At 55.7% G+C, this 16,184-nt stretch overlaps 1 protein-coding gene across 4 annotated transcripts in view; it reads left to right on the forward strand.

Annotated features, from left to right (window-relative positions):
- The window catches only part of ABCG1 (ATP binding cassette subfamily G member 1), a 63,855-nt gene that overhangs the window by 30,289 nt on the left and 17,382 nt on the right, over positions 1–16,184 (forward strand). For 3 of the 4 annotated variants that reach the window (XM_060150979.1, XM_060150976.1, XM_060150977.1), the window contains exons 3-5: positions 9,960–10,077; positions 11,923–12,055; positions 14,559–14,609. In XM_060150979.1, coding sequence (XP_060006962.1) covers positions 9,960–10,077; positions 11,923–12,055; positions 14,559–14,609 — 302 coding nt within the window. The remainder of the gene's footprint in view (positions 1–9,959; positions 10,078–11,922; positions 12,056–14,558; positions 14,610–16,184) is intronic. The other variant, XM_060150978.1, reaches the window with a different exon arrangement.

Genomic DNA, 16,184 nt, shown 5'->3' on the forward strand with positions numbered 1-16,184 from the left:
GACGGAGTTTGGGAAGTCATTGGAGGGAAGGCCACCTCTAGATGTCGTCCCAGGCCAGGTGGTGGCGGCAGTGAGCGAGGTTCAGGGGCTGCTGCCTGGGCACAGCAGTGGAAGGGACTTTTGTGCTGGGGCTGCCACCTGTGTGCTCTGCCTTCCAGAGTCCCCACACGCCTGCATGTGACAGCGACACGTGGGGACATACGTAGCCGGAGCTTCAAGAAGCAGCAGACAAGGTATCTAAATCCAGAGCCCAGCCTGGGGGCAGCTGGTCCCCAGGGAGTATGCTCAAGGTCTGGTCACTGCTCCAGCAGGAGATACCAGGGTCGGCGTGGGCATGTCAGCCGGGAACACGGGCGAGGGGCAGAGACCACAGCACCTGTCAGGGCAGGTGCCCAGAGCAGGTCCCAGGATCAGACCAGGGATGCGCAGGTGCCCCCTCGGCGGGTGGGGAGTGAGCCAGAACCGTGCCGGGCTCAGCTCGGCAAGGCCTGGGATGCAGCCCACTGTATCGTTTTCTCACAGAGCCCCTTGGATCCTGGTAGGGAGGGAGGCCCCCATCTGATGGGACCCGCCGGGCATTTGCAGCCAGCGTCCCACTGTCCCCAGGCCAGGAGCCCGCCTGGGAGGAGCTGGGCGCCACCCTCGGTGCTATGACTTTTTTCTGGGGAACACGAAAGGGAAATTGCATTTCAGCGACTCTGCTGAGTGGCCCCTGATGTGCCACTGTCCTCCAAGTCTGCAGAGTAATGGGCTTTGAAGGACAGGCAAGAAGCTCTGTGTGGCAGGGGCGCACTTTGAGGTGGTGGATTTCCCAACAGTGTTGTGGGATCAGAGGTGAGAGGAAGTTGTGTGCGCCTCCTTGGCGGTGTTGCGGACACAGAGCATCACTGTACACGATGCCTACTGACGTGATCATGGCCCGCCGAAATTCAGAATACTTAGACCCACTCAGGCAGAAGGATGAGAGGCTGCTTCCGCTCGGGGTCGGGGCAGAAGTGGAACCGAGGGGGGCACTGGGTTTGTGGAGGGCGGGGGAGGGCAGGCAGACTGACAGGGACCTCGAAACATGAGGAGATCGGGGTGGTGAAGCGAGGAGAGGCTCTCAGGACAAAAGGATGGAAAGCATCCCTGAGCTGTGGTCAGGGGACCATCTTTTTTTTAAAAACGTGGGGACCCACTGTGATTGGGTGTCCCTGGAGGTTTTTTTTTTTAAAATATTTATTTATTTAGGCTGTGCCGGCTCTTAGTTGCGGCATTCGGGATCTAGTTCCCTGACCACGGATTGAACCCAGGCCCCCTGCATTGGGAGCACGGGGTCTTAACCGCTGGACTGCCAGGGAAGTCCCCAGGGGACCATTTTACGTCCATTAAAGTCGCGCCTCGGGGGAACCTTCCGGAAAACTTGCCGCCTTGTCTGTTGCCCTGTCGACTTCCAGAGCGTGCGCGCCTGCTAAAATCCAGGGATCCGTGTTCACAGCCTGACAAAGCGAGCAGCTGTTCTGAAGGCGGAGTGGACTTCCTGCTGTAACATCCAGCGGGGGTTGGCAGGGGGTGACGTGCTATCTGCGCGGTTTGGGGACAAATGACAATGTCCTCATTTCACGAGTGGTTCTCCCTCCCCGTGACTCAGAAGGCTTCACGTGTTATGGTCGCGTCCATGTTGATATTTTTAAGCCCAGCTTCCCAGACCTGGTTCTTGTTGTTATTGTCGGCGAAAAAGCCGCCTTTCGATTTCAGAAGGTGAGAAAAACAAGAAGAGGTCTGAGCTGTGGGTGTGGCTTTGCCCCTTAATAAGGAAAAGTGAGGCATTGATGAGCTGGCCCTTGGGCATTGGGGGATGAAGCAGGTGGGGGAGAAGGAAATGTCGCTGGTGTCTGGGAATATGGACCTTTGTCCTTTTTGCCTTGAGCTCTCTCTTGGAGAGGGGGGAAGAGGGGTCTGGAGAATAAGGCTGTCTGTTCTCACCAAGAGCCCCTTTCAGCTCCAAGGGGAGACTGATGGGGGAGGGGAAGGGGGAGGAGTAGGGAGCGCAGCCGGGCTTATCTGGTCAATGTTGGCATCTAGAGGAAAACACGACTTTGGGTGCAGAAATGGACCTGCTGTGTTGATTTCAGACTGAAGTTGACGTGATACTAGGAGGTTATTTGGCAACCTTATTGGTGCTTTTGGCATAATTTAAGTAATCAGAAGGATGTTTTTTCTTCATTGTTCTAGCAGGTTTAGAAGCTTGTGAAAAAGACCAGTTCTTCTTTTAGAAGGATAAAAATACTGCAGTGATAGAAAACTGCTTCATGCCTGACAGGCAGATGTGAATAACTCCCACCTATTTTTTAGTATCTTTACTAGGGTAGGGGCTCCACTGCCAGTGCGCTGATGAGCTAGCTGCCTGTGGGGCGTGGGTGTGTGTGTACGTGGTGTGTGTGTGTACATGGTGTGCGTGTGCACAGTGTGTGTACATGGGGTGTGTGTGTACATGGTGTGTGTGTGTGTACACGGTGTGTGTGTACTTGGTGTGTGTCTGTGTACACAGTGTATGTACACGGGGTGTGTGTGCATGTAGGGGTGCACAGCACGTTGTCTTGGCATCAGCATCAGAGCTGCTCTGAGCACCCAACCCGGGCGTTCTGGCTTGAGGGGGCTGTGAGTCCAGGTGACCCGTGTAGCCTGGGTGCAGGAAATGATTTCCCAGCAATGTCCCATCAGTGTTCTCTGGGACCCTGAGCCACTGAGAGACAGAAGTTCTCGTGGTGTAAACAGATGCAGGTCCTCTCCTGGGGAGGCTGGGGTCAGGGTTCCCAGGCAGCCCTGTCCCTCCTCACAGAGGCTGACCGGCGTCTCTTCACCCAGCAGCACTTGGAGGCTTTCTGGAGCCTTCCAGAAATGGGCTCTGGCTCCTTGAAAATGATCACGAGCCTGAGCACCCACGTCCAGAATGTTAACCCTGAGGCGGGCGCTCTTGGTGGGCGCCCCTTCCCCGCAGATGCGCCAGGACACGTGTGGCATCCTCAGTCCACCTGAAAGAGGACGGTGGTCCAGCTGTTCCTCCTCGGGTGAAGAGACGCTGCTGTCACGTGGCTTGCGGTTCCCGGGATGTGTTTTGTCCCAGTTGCATCTCTAGCGACCACGGCTTAGTACACCATCTACCTGCAGCTCCTTGTGACATCCTTCAAACACGTGATCTTGTTGTATCTTCACAAACACCCTTAAGGTCAAGTACTCTTCCCTGCCCCTCACCAGGTGAGGATGGTGAGTCGAGGAAGCAGAAGGAACTGGCCCCAGTCACACAGCAAACCAGAGGCACAGCTGTAGGGCGATGGAGGGGCCCCTGGGGCCAGACCGACTCCATCAGAATTGTTTCCAAAGCTCCAGGAAGACTCCACATGCAGGCGATATTGGGACCACGGGGCTGGCGGCTCTGCAGAATTATTTCCCATTCAGTGTCTGGTCTGAATTATCCCTCGTTGTTTACAGAGTTATTATTAAGGAGGCACAGGGCTGGTGAAGAGACACAGCTTCAGGCAGGACACGTGCTGGAGTTTGCTTGGTGCTGGGATAGATGAGCTGAGACCCGCTGTCCGTCCCCCCTCCTCTAAGCAGCCTCGTCCCAAGGCTGTTGGGAGGCCCACACTGTTGCTGGGCCAGTGTGAGGGCATAGACACCGACCACGGGAAGGCACGACGCTGGGACATCCAGACTCTAGAGGGCCGACCCCTCCCTCAGGCCACCCACCCACTGTGCTCATCCCCCCACAGCAGATACGACACTCCAGAAATTGGAATATGTTTAAATTCGTGGTCAAGACGAATTTCACACACGTTAGAATGTGATGGAACTGGCCACCGAAACGCCTGCAGTCCAGAGGTGCTTCCCTGCATGGCTAGAGTGAGCCCAGCTATCATGCCAGCAAAGGAGTTCTCGAAAACGATGCTTCATGAGGACGGAGAATGTGCCTATGGGCTGAATTGCTCCATGCCAGCTGGGTACGAGGGACAACACTGGCGAGCACAGGAGACATTTACACTTCCTTCCAGAGGCGACTGGACAACCAGAACACAACTTGTCCTCTCTTGAGCCGCCAAGGCAACCTCTTTTGTGTCCCGCAGCCCCACTTCCCTCTCCCATCATTCAGCCGATGTTCCCTTCCTGGTTTCCAAACATTGAGAAGGATCCAGAGTGATTCGTGCTCACCACATCAGACAATCCTTTGATGCCGTAATTTTCGCATCCCGTGACATCGACGATAATTTTCATCAGCCAGGTAGGAATGTCTGCCTCGTTTCTCCCTCTCAGCAGAGAAAATACACAGTCAGTGAGCACAGCTCCGGGTAGGGGAGAGCCAGGGATGTGTGTGGTATGAGGGCAGTGCATTGGGGCTGGGCAAGTCTTCTTTGGCAGAGCTAGGAAATGCCTCATTCTAGAATCCTGTGAGTCCACTGTGCAAAAATTTACCATTAAAAAAACAAAATTAAAGACCCACATCCATTTGAAAATAGTCAGTGATCTGGGCTTAGTGCCTGGCTCTTTCTAATTTGCTTGGGCTCCCTCGTTTCTTTTTAGTTGTCATTGTTTAGAACCAAATGAAAAACATCTCTGTGAAAGGAAAGACCTGCTTCAGATTGAGGAAGGATTCTGGGCCAGGCTCTGCATGTTGGTAAACTTGGGTTCAGCCTCGATAGCAACGTTTGCCATGAGCGTTGAGTCTGCAGATGGAATTCCGTGTCTCCGGCCCTTAGGTTGCGACCCTTGGCCATTTCAATGAAAGCCCACACCTGAACCTCAGCTGACATTTGGTTGTCCAGGGAAGAAAGCCCCACGTGACGCGCACACCTGGTGAATTCTGGGTCTTTGGAGGGTAGACCTCTTCTTTCATCAGGGGACACTGAGGCCAGGATGGTGGACGGACGGCCTGTGCATGGCCACTGTCCAGCCATGAGCACGGCTGGGAATGAGGCCCGGGCTGCCACCCACCCCCGTGCTCCCCCCTCTCCCGAGGTCCCCACTGGAAACTCCAAGGTCGATCATCTTTCTTTTCACATTTAATTGGACAGAGCTTAATCGGCTCCTTTAACCTCATTATGAAAAGCCTGCACTGGGGATGCTTTAACCAGGCTTCGTGCCCATGTGGGCTGCACAGGAAAGTCTGAGAATGACCCTGGATTGGAGAAGGGCCCCTGGAAGAGCTGCAAGGTGGCAGCTCTCATTGCTTCTAGAACATTCCTTCTCAGGACACTGCCCCTTGGGAAGGCTTGCTAGCTGAAAAGTGCAACTGTTACATAATGTTCATGGAAGAAGCAGGAAGTTATCTTCCGAGGGAAGTGGTCCCCCGGGGAGGATCCAGGAGGCCTGGCGTGGGCGTGGCTGGTGTGGGCAGTGGGAGGCTGGGCGTGTTCGTTTCGTGTGGCTGCTATAACAAATTGCTGCAAACTGGGTGGCTTAAAATCACACACAAGTGGGCTTCCCTGGTGGCGCAGTGGTTGAGAGTCCGCTTGTTGATGCAGGGGACACGGGTTCGTGCCCCGGTCCGGGAAGATCCCACTACTGCTCGTCTGGAGCCTGTGCTCCGCAACGGGAGAGGCCACAACAGTGAGCAGGCCCGCGTACCGCAACAATCAAACAAACAAGCAAAAGTGATTGCCCAGAAATGATGGAATGTGCACATTTTGATTGCTGCTACGTAAAAGTTTACTGGCGACGGGGCATGGGCTTATACTTACAGGATGTGAGGCACAGGGACGCCACGGCCCCTCCATAAGGCAGTGCCCGCCCTGTGAGTTGACCTCAGAGACCATGCAGACAGCTGGTCCTCCGGGAGCTCCTGGCCGTTTCCTGCTGGCCCAGCATTCGCCAGAGGGGTCTGGTCCTGTTGGGGGTGGCTTGGACAGAAGTGACAACCAAAGGGCAATGCCCAAGGCGGTGGCTGTCACTCTGCATTCACTTGTGCCAAGAGTTCACCTTCTTATTATCAACGTCATAGACGCTTTTTCGGTGACCGCGACGTGCCCAGCACCGCTCCACGCACAGGACACGGCGCTTCAGAAGGCTGTTCTGGCCATGTCTTCGGGGAGCTGATGTTCACGGCCTCTAGGGGCCATGCTAGGGCCGGGAGGCAAAAGGAGGTGTGCGTTGGGGGCAGGTATCAGGCACTGGGCTCCTGTCGGGCACTCGGTTTGAGGCTGGCAGGCGGGCGTCGCCTTTAGAAGTAGCCTGCTCAGATGTCTCCTTCGTTCTTGAAACTCAGGATGTCTGGACAGGCTTCTTCCGAACTGGTAACATTCTAACAGTAACATAACTGAGAGTAACTGCAGACGTAACTAAGAAAGCCCTTCAGGTTCACTTATGCTAACTGCTAATAAGCACCTTTATCTCCATGTCCTTAGAGACAGTTACAGCCCCACCAGGTGGGTGCTGGACGGACGTGTGGAGTTTCTGTCCACGTCACAACTCCCCTTGGAAAGGATTAGATCATGGACACGTCACTTCCAGTTGGCTTCATTTTCGTGTCACTAGCGGGGTTTGTGGAGAAAGCCTTCACCGGTTTTTCCATCGTGGTTTTCCTTCCTGATGCCCACTGGGCAAGGCACAGGGCTGGCCCGTCCACCAGCTCCGAGTTTAGTGGATCCGTGGGAGAGTTAGAAATGCTGTGGCATGTTTGTCCCTCCCTTACAAAACACACCGTGCCTAGCAAGGGCTGGGCCCGTGAGCCATGGCCGCTGAGCCTGCGCGTCCGGAGCCTGTGCTCCGCAACGGGAGAGGCCGCAGCAGTGAGAGGCCCGCGCACCGCAAAAAAATAATAATAATAAAAGAAAGAAAGAAATAAAAGAAAAACAGTTTTCTGATATTAGAGAAGCACCGCCCGAGAGGGTGGACTGCACGTGAGGACGCTTCTCAGCTGGCCGGCCTTGCATCGTGTCACACATAGGCCCTGCCCCTCGCTCCACGTCCCCCTGGGAGCCCACGCCCCTCCAGAGCGAGAGCTGGGGCCGCTGACTCACCTGGCTCCACATGTGTCACTTTAGCTCTGGGGTCCACAGCCAGACCCCCAACTCCAGTTTGCTGGCTGTAAATGACAAAACCACGGTCTATAACCCCGGTCCGCCCGCCGTTTCCCCTGAAAGGCCTGATGCTCCCCCAACTCCCAGACCCGTGTCTGTTCCTGGCGTCCTGGCCGTGGGTGTCACAGCCTGTGGGAGCTCCCTGGCAGTGTTATTATCCGGTGCCCCCGTGTGGACCCCAACACCACGGGTCACAGTGAAAGCAGCACCCATGGGCCCTGCTGGAGGGAACGGACCCCTCAGATCCCCAAGGTGAGGCTGTCCTCAGGCGTCGTGATCCAGGGGCAGGCTGCACGTGGCCTCTACGTGGCCAGTGGTCACCTCAGCCATCCGTTTCCCTAACTGGGTGGCTCCTGGTTGCCAGGGGACCAGCTGGGGATCGGCTCTGAACTCGGGGCAGAACAGCCTAAAGGAAGGTTTGCTCTGGAGTAACCCCAGTGCCGCCTGAACCCCCAGGAAGACAGCAAGGAGCAGACGCCCGGCATTAGTGCTCCCTCAGTGATGTCACACAGGTCCCCTGGGCCCGGGGCCCGGAGCACCTGGCCCCCCTCTGCAGAGCTCCATCCCATGGGGAGCCCACGCTGGGGCTTGACCCTGCAGGGAGGGGGCCCTGCTGTCCCCCAGCTCTTCCCTCCATCTGTCCCCCATGTGGCAGACATGATCTTTCAGGGTCCCCAACCCCCAACCCTGGTCTCCTTGGACTCCCCTGCTGTGCGTTTGCCCACCTGCCATCACCCACGTCCCGGGGGTAGGAGTCTGACTCACTTGCGGTCCTGAGCTGCTGCCCCAGGCCCCCCTGCCCCCGTCCGTCTGCTCCGCAGCCCTTCCCCCCCAACCAGGGGTGACCGTCTCAGGTCTCCCCAGGTGACTGCCGCTCCCCGTAACGAGTCAGGTCGCAGGGCCGCGTGCTTCCTGCCTTTCGCTTCTGCTTCTCTCTGCGTGATTCAAAGGTCCTCAGGGACTTGCCATCCAGCTCAAGGAGGCAGCTGGTGACAGGCTGGGCGTTTAGGGTGTCCCATCTGTGGAAGACGAGAGGCGGCTGGGAGAAGACTCCCCAGACCCAGGCTGGGGCTCGAGTAGACACACAGGTTTGGGGGTTCAGGGAGCGACTAGGGGCAGAGTCCGAGACCAGGGCTCAGTGGAGGGCTCCGCAGGCCCTTTCCTCATCAGGCCCCTTTCAGCTCTGCGCGGGAAGCCAAAGTACTGTTTTTGCCTGATTCTGATCATTTAAGGGTATGTCCTTGGAATGTTTCTCAGGGACTGAGAAGTGTTTCTTCTTTTTTAAATTTAATTTTTATTTTATTTTATTGACTGAGCCGCACAGCACATGGGATCGTAGTTCCCCGACCAGGCATCGAACCTGTGCCCCCTGCAGTGGAAGCGCAGAGTCCTAACCACTGGACCACCAGGGAAGTCCCTGAAAAATGTTTCTGAATTAAGAGTCTTTAGATGAATCCAGTTGCTTCTATTTTATTCTTTGTAGCTCATTTGAACAGTCTGCTTGAGAAAAAGTAACGTGACTCCATTTGGCATACGTAGTTTTTTTTTCCTTTTACAAAGCTCTCAGATGGAGATTGGGCAGAAAGTCCAAAGCAACGTGATGCAAGTGCAAAATGATAAGCTTTTAATTATTAATGAATTATTAATACATGAATCATTTAATTATAAAGTAATGATTTGTGAATAAATTCTATACAAATAGTTTATACCAGTAGAGACGAGAAATAGAACATTCATACATGAAATAATAAATGAATCACTTAATTGATAAAGGCATGAGTTGACCATCATGGTGGGTGGTGCAGCCCTGGGTTAGGATCTGTTCACACTGGCTCTGGGGTCCTGGACAAGTCGCCCAGGCCCACTGGACATCCAGTTCCTCAATCCGAAATGAGAATGGTGGAGTCCTCGTACCCTAGATGATGTCCGCGAAAGGGCTTTGTAAACTCTAGAGCACTGTACGTGCACTGGTACTTACCACTGATACACCCATGACGTACAATCGAGGAAGTAGGCAGAGGCATCCAAAAAACCCCATTTTCTTGCCCAGAACTCAGCATTTTCATAAATACTAGGGCAGGGGTTCCCAACCCCCGCCCCTCCAACCAGGCCGCACAGCAGGAAGTGAGCAGCGGGGGAGCGAGCGAAGCTTCATTTCTATCTACAGCCGCTCCCCATGGCTCGCGTCACCGCCTGAGCTCCGCCTCCCGCCAGATCAGCTGCGGCATTAGATTCTCATAGGAGTGCGAACCTTCCTGTGAACTGCACATGCGAGAGATCTAGGTGGTGCGCTCCTTATAAGAATTTAATGCCTGATGATCCGAGGTGGAGCTGATGTGTTGATGCCAGCGCTGGGGAACAGCTGCAAATACAGATTCTCATGAGCAGAGAGGTCTGACCGCCCAGAGACCATGATAATCAACTGCTTGCAGACTCATATCAAAACCGTATCAGTGAGTGGCAAGTGACAGTTAAGCTGCGTCTTATGGAGTAGACTGGACATAAGCAACACAGTTCGGGTGTCCCTGTCTCCCATCACCCCCAGATGGGACCCTCTAGTTGCAGGAAAACAAGCTCAGGCCTCCCACCGATTCTGCACTCTGGTGAGTTGTATAATTATTTCGTTATATATTACAATGTAATAATAATAGAAATAAAGTGCACAATAAATGTAATGCGCTTGAATCATCCCGAAACCATCCGCCCCCCCGCCATCCGTGGAAAAATTGTTTTCCACGGAACCAGTTCCTGGTGCCAAAAAGGTTGGGGAATGCTGTACTATGGTGTGAAACACCTTGCCTTTGGCCTTGGTTCTGCAGCCAAGTGTACTGTGTGTTTGCCTCTGCAGTACTGGGGGCAAAACCAGTGAGTCCTGGTTTGAAAATGAATGTGATCCGCTTTTCACAGGATACAAGACCCTTCTGAAAGGAATTTCTGGGAAATTCAACAGTGGAGAGCTGGTGGCCATCATGGGTCCTTCCGGGGCTGGGAAGTCCACGTTCATGAACATCCTGGCCGGATACAGGTGAGCAGACCCTCGCCCAGTGGTCAGCCAGGGGCCACCAGTATGAATGGTCCATCCCGTCACTTCTCAAGGCTCTGGGCAGCCTCCCGGGAAGCCGGAGGGGTGTCTCACAGTAAGGGGCTTTGGAACCTGTGAAGGGAGCAGAGCTCCGGCATTGGGGGCATCAGGAGGCAGCACATGCTGGTTGTCACCTGGTGGTGGTGAGTGGATGCTGTGCTCAGGAGAGGGAGGTCCTGGGGCAGAAGGGCCAGGCCTTACGGGACAGGAAGTAATGGAGAGGTCCAGGTTGGGGAGGGGGCCGGCAGGAGAACGCTGAGACAAGTGTGAATGAAGGTCAAAGGTAAGATGAGCCATTTTCAGAAGAAAAGCAGCAGCATCAGGCTGGGGCCCAGAGCTCACGTGACCCTTGCCTGTGGCCACGTTAGCTGCTCCGACATTCGGAAAACACAGCTCTCGACGTCCTGTCTGGTGACGTTCACGTGAGGATGATTTGAAAACTGAACCTTCAGAAGTGTTAACAAAATGGTCTCTTAAAGCCAGTTCTCTTCAGATCTCATGGCTTCCATTTGCTACTTCAGCAAATACATTTTAAAAATAACTTCATTTACTGGCAAAGAAAGAGAAATTCCGCCCCCCCCCCTTAGGACTTCTGAATTACTCTTTAGAGATGAAAATTAGGATTTTTAAAAGTCTCGCTTACGGCAGATTCCTGTCTGTTGTATTCACTTCTAAAGGTGAGAGCCAAACTTCCAACACCCAGCGTCATGCTGGGGACAGGGGAGGGGAGAGCAGCCGTTTTTCAGCTCATCCCACACCCTCAGCCGCTATCCAGCCTGCGCGGCACGTGGCCGCCCTGGAGCCGCAGAGGGCAACCTGGAGACAACTGAGCTCCAGCCTGGGTCCCTGGGACGCCAGTCGATCCCACCCATTCCCTGAAGGAAAGAAGGGACCCACCACAGGGCCCACAGTCACAGCAATGGGCTGGATGAAGTTGGACGCCAGATATAACTGCACTGGTCTCCGTAGACCCTCTGTGTTTCTGTTCTTCATGGCATCGGGGAGGCAGGGCTGGAGAACGGGGATCCTTGGTAGGATGCCCATGGCTCCCACTGTGACCCTGGGCTGAGATGATGCGCCCAGGAGAGCGTCGGGCCATAGCGATGTCCAGCGGGTCTGTGGATGAGGGAGTGAGCGTGGCTGGCGGGGCCATGCCCTTCCATCTCCACAGTACACAGAGGATGCCCCACCTCCACTGTGGTCAGAGAGAACAGCTTCCCATCGCTTGGCCGAGGAGGGTCAGGGCGCAGACCTCCTCCTCTTTGAGACCTGAGCCCAGAGAGCCTGCAGTGGTCCTCCCAGTCAGCATCATCGTCGTGCAGCCCCCAGGAACTGGTTCTGATGTAGTGGCCACACCCCAGACTGAAGATTCTTGGCCTCTGGGGCCTCTGGGGCGGTTGGTGTAGCCTCGGCTACACATAGCATTGTTCATACGCCCATCTCATAAACCCCTGCAAAGCCAGGGGTGTGCGTGGGGCCTCGTGGCTGCGTGTAGGAGCATCCGTGTGTATCTCCGTTGGTTTGGTCCACAGGCGCCTGTTACGAATGTGCTGTCCCAGAGAGGCCCCACGCTTGCCTCTCCCTTTCCACGCTGAGTGTTTTCTTTGTGCAGTTCCCTCCTCTGAGTTCTGGTGCTGTCTGGGCCTCCCATCCCTGCCTGGCTTGGTGTCCCTACTGATCCAGTGAGAAGATGCTGGGAGGGGCCGTCCTCTCTCCCATCCCCAGGCCCTGGAAGAGGAAGGGGTGCAGGAGGGATCGGGCTGACACGTCCTCTCGCTGGCCTTGCAGGGAGACGGGCATGAAGGGCGAGGTCCTCATCAACGGCCTCCCGCGGGACCTACGCTGCTTCCGGAAGGTGTCCTGTTACATCATGCAGGACGACATGCTGCTGCCTCACCTGACCGTGCAGGAGGCCATGATGGTGAGCGTCCTGTGGCCTGCAGCCCCTCACCTGGCCGCCCCCCTCTCTCCTCGCGTGAGACAGCGTAGCGCCCAGCACCCCTCCCTCACATGGAGCCCTGGCACCTTGGACAGCTTTGCCCAAGGCAACCCCTCAAGGCCCTGGGTTCTGTAGAGCCTGGATGACGAAATCGAGGTCAGGTTTCTGAGAAGGTTATTAGCCTGGCTGATGTGAGGGGCCGCTCCCAGGGTGGCCGCAGTCCTGTGCCCCAGCTGGGGCTCTTCCCTTCTCATCAGTGTTCTGTGGCTTTGGGCAAAAGTTCCAGGCAGTCTGGTGCCTGGGTTAGGGCCCCGAGGGTCTCGTCCTCTGACTCACGTGCCCGCCAGGTGGGGGTGAAACCAGAGTTTGCTGCACACCGGGTGGGTCCCAGGCCTTCACCTTCATAGCCCGGCACAGTCCTCAGACATGTAATCCTGCAAAACACACGAGGAAAGGCGCCTCCGAGAGTTTAGCAGTTAGCCCGGGCGTCCTGTGCAGTGTGGTCCAGGATGGCCTGGCCCAGCTGTGCTCTTTGGACAGACCATGACCCAGCCAAGTACCAGGTGGACAGGGACCACAGTGACCAACCGTGGGCCACGGGAGCCACTAGAGAGCCTCCCGGCCAGAGGAGGTTGGGAGGTCAGTGGGCTGCCCTTGTCCGTCATGGAGCGTGTATGCCCGGGGCTGCCTGATGTCCTGCGTCCCCTCGTCCACGGCACAAGGCGGTGCCCGACCTCCGGGCCTCTCCTGGCACGTCTGGGACCTTCCCACCTGGTCTGCCTTGTACTTGGGCAGTAGATGGCCATTCCTCTTGGGCTGCTACGGGTGAAGTGTTGCCCTGCACTCTTTTTTTTTTTTTTTTTTTTTTTTGCGGTACGCGGGCCTCTCACTGTCGTGGCCTCTCCCGTTGCGGAGCACAGGCTCCGGACGCGCAGGCTCAGCGGCCATGGCTCACGGGCCCAGCCGCTCCGCGGCGTGTGGGATCTTCCCAGACCGGGGCATGAACCCGTGTCCCCTGCATCGGCAGGCGGACTATCAACCACTGCGCCCCCAGGGAAGCCTGTGCCCTGCACTCTTGACTTGGATGGCGCAAGGCTTCCTGTCTGTGGTGTCGCATCTTGTCCGAAGGGCAATTCCAGGAGTTCCTTAGCTGAGCAAAGAGAAGCAGGGAAGGTGTCGGGTACGTGATCTGCCCTCTGACGAGCTCCCCCAGCAGCCATGAGCGCCAGGCACCCTGACCATGTAGCTTCTCTGGCCTCCAAGTGGGCACACTGATGGGGGCACCGGGAGCTCAGGAGGTGTTTGAAAATAGGGCGGTAAAGTTAGGAAATCCAAGATTTCTACCGACCCTGTGGATTCCTTAATCGCTACTTCACCTTCATCTGGGGTGACCAGCGTTTCGCTTGTCAGAGTTACTGCATGAAGTCCTTGGTTACTTGTTTGAGGAACTTCACTTTGATTTCCAGCTCAATCACTGCTTTCTCTTGCAAACAAGATGGGTGACTCCTGCTGTCACCTCCATCCTCCCCCAACCTGTCCCCAGGCTCTGCTGTGAAATCCATTTATTTTTCAGAGTTGAAATCAATTCGATTTTGATTTTGAGAATTTCACGATTCCTTTGATAAATACAGTTCCCCTGAGTTAATGGGAAAGGGTACCTTTCGCTCTGCAGGGTCCTGACCCACGTGCAGGGGTGATATTGGCCACCAGCCATTGGTGGTACATTTCCATGTGCTGCTCTGGCCCTCCACCACCACACCTGGTGTCACAGGGCAGGCGGCTGGCCCTGTCTGACTCTGGGACCGTGGCCCTTTGGCCCCTTGCCCCTGCATCTTAGTCTCTCACGGAGCCTCGGGACAACCTCACTAGCTCACCGGGTGGGCAGGTTCTAACCTCACCACTGTGCTGATGGGGAAGCCGAAATCCTTGCTTCCCAAGGTCACAGGCGTTGGCAGAGAAGAACCAAGGCTGACGCTGGCATGGTGATGCTTCCTCAGGGTTTCACCGAGCAGGGTCAGGGGCCCCACGGTGCGCTAGCAGGCAGGATTTCGAACAAGACAAAACAACACAACAGCAGCAACAAAACTGGAGCTCTTATATGTCCCACTTACCAATTTCTGTGGCATAAATCCTCCGCTGTGGATAATTGTAAGCTATGAGTGGTTGAGCAGGTGACTTGTGAAATTCCTGAATAGGCGCCAGTCGGCTTCAAGCCCTCGACGATGCCTGGGGATTCCTCATCTCTCTAACTTCCCTCGGGGCACAGCAGAGAATCCCCTGCGGTAACAGGATGCAGCCCAGGCATCGCTGCTCTCCTGGACCTACCTTAGTTAACCAAGGAAGCTTGGAAGCCCAGACCTCCGAGGATTTCCTCCGTCGTCTGGCGGCTCAGCCCCCGGGGCACTGGGCCTGCAGTCGCTGAGTGAGTCTGTCCTGTTGCCGGCCACCTCTTCTGATTCCACACTGTGGCCTTCATCCCCTGCAGGTGTCTGCGCATCTGAAACTCCAGGACAAGGACGAAGGGAGACGGGAGATGGTGAGTGTGTCTGCTCGGGCCACAGGTGCTCCAGAATTGCCCGAAATCCACTCAGCACACGTGCGTGGAGGGGCCTTTGGGGGCAGGTTGAGTCTGTGGCTTGGCCCCGGCTGTCCTCGTGTGGGTGGCGGTGGCATCGCGGTGTGCGCCTGGGCTGTCACACACCCGGAGTGACCGCGCCGCCAGGGACTCTCCGACGCAGACACACAGACGCAGTGAGGATGTGCAGGACACCGGCCCAAGGCCCCAGCCTGGGGTTAGACCCAGCGCTCTGCCCTGTCAGTGTTTAATACACGTTATGCTCCATTGTTTTTTTTTGTTTGTTTGTTCGTTTGTTTATAAAACACCAACAATGAAGATAGTTAATCGTTCATTTAAAAGTAACCAGAGTCCACCCCGACACATTTGCAAGGAGAAATTGGGTTCTTACGTGTTACTCATCAGCCTTTTAAGAATAGCACAAACAAGTTTCTGGGATGATGGAGATCTCCTAATTCTTTAAATTCTTTTTTCTGCTTCCCTAAAACCCCAGGGAGCACGAGGGTGTTGGGTAAGCAGACCCCGCAGGGAGCGCCAGAAAGCCCCACTTAGTGGGGAGGCCTGGTTTATATTTACACATCCCCTTATGTTTATTGTCTAAGGGAAACTCAACTTAGCCAGCCCTAACCGTGACGGGACTGTGTGACCGTCTAAGCGGAGGACTGCTGCTGAGGGCATGCCCTGACTCATTTCCCTCCAGCCCCTGTGTGTACCTAGGTCCTGGTTGTTTACTTCTCGAGGAAACACAATAGAATGGAATGTTCCAGCAGGTGGTAGAATGTTGCCTACCTCCCTCATTTCCCAGAAAAGCAGCCTCAACCCTCGAGAACCCCCAGCGAGGAGCCTTCCTCAGGAGCCAGTTCTCCCAAGGCCGGAACATTGTTCTTTCTGATTAATTTTAAAACAAAACCAGCCTTCAGGGCGTCACTCTTGAGAACTGGGGACCAGAGGCCGGCACAGGGTGGAAACGGGAGGGATTTACCTTGACCTCCACCTCCAGCATCCTTCCGGTGGAGCTGAGGGCAGGTGGGGATGTGGTCTTTGTTCTGCACCTTCCGCCTGGGTTCCCGGGGACCGCTGGAGCCGTGTTGTCCTGGGAACGCCAGCAGACGGTCCATGTGAGAGAAAGTGTGCCTGAAAGATGGCCTTTTCTGGGCGACCACGCTGACCTGCCTTCCGGGGAAGAGGCAGCGGAGCTGGGTTAGGGCTCAGCAAGCGAGAGACCAAGCAGGATTCAAACCCATATCCGTCTAACCCGCCTGCTTCCCGGCCCGTGGAACCGCTATCCCCTGACTCTTCCCGTCACCAAAGCCACATTTTGTCCTGACCGTGCAAGTAATTCAAGAGCTGGGGTGGAAGTTTTCTTCCTTGTGAGCTTCTCCTCCTTTTGGATGACCACATCTCCCCAGAGAAGCCGCCGGACCGGGGTCCCCCTGCTGCCGCCAGGAGCTGGGACGATGGCCCAGTGGATGCTGGCAGGGCCTCCGTGGCAGGCTGTCCCCCGAGAGGTGAACCTGGAGTTGGAGGCAGGGAGGG

Source organism: Lagenorhynchus albirostris, chromosome 5 (genome assembly GCF_949774975.1).
Source record: "Lagenorhynchus albirostris chromosome 5, mLagAlb1.1, whole genome shotgun sequence".
NCBI lineage: Eukaryota > Metazoa > Chordata > Mammalia > Artiodactyla > Delphinidae > Lagenorhynchus > Lagenorhynchus albirostris.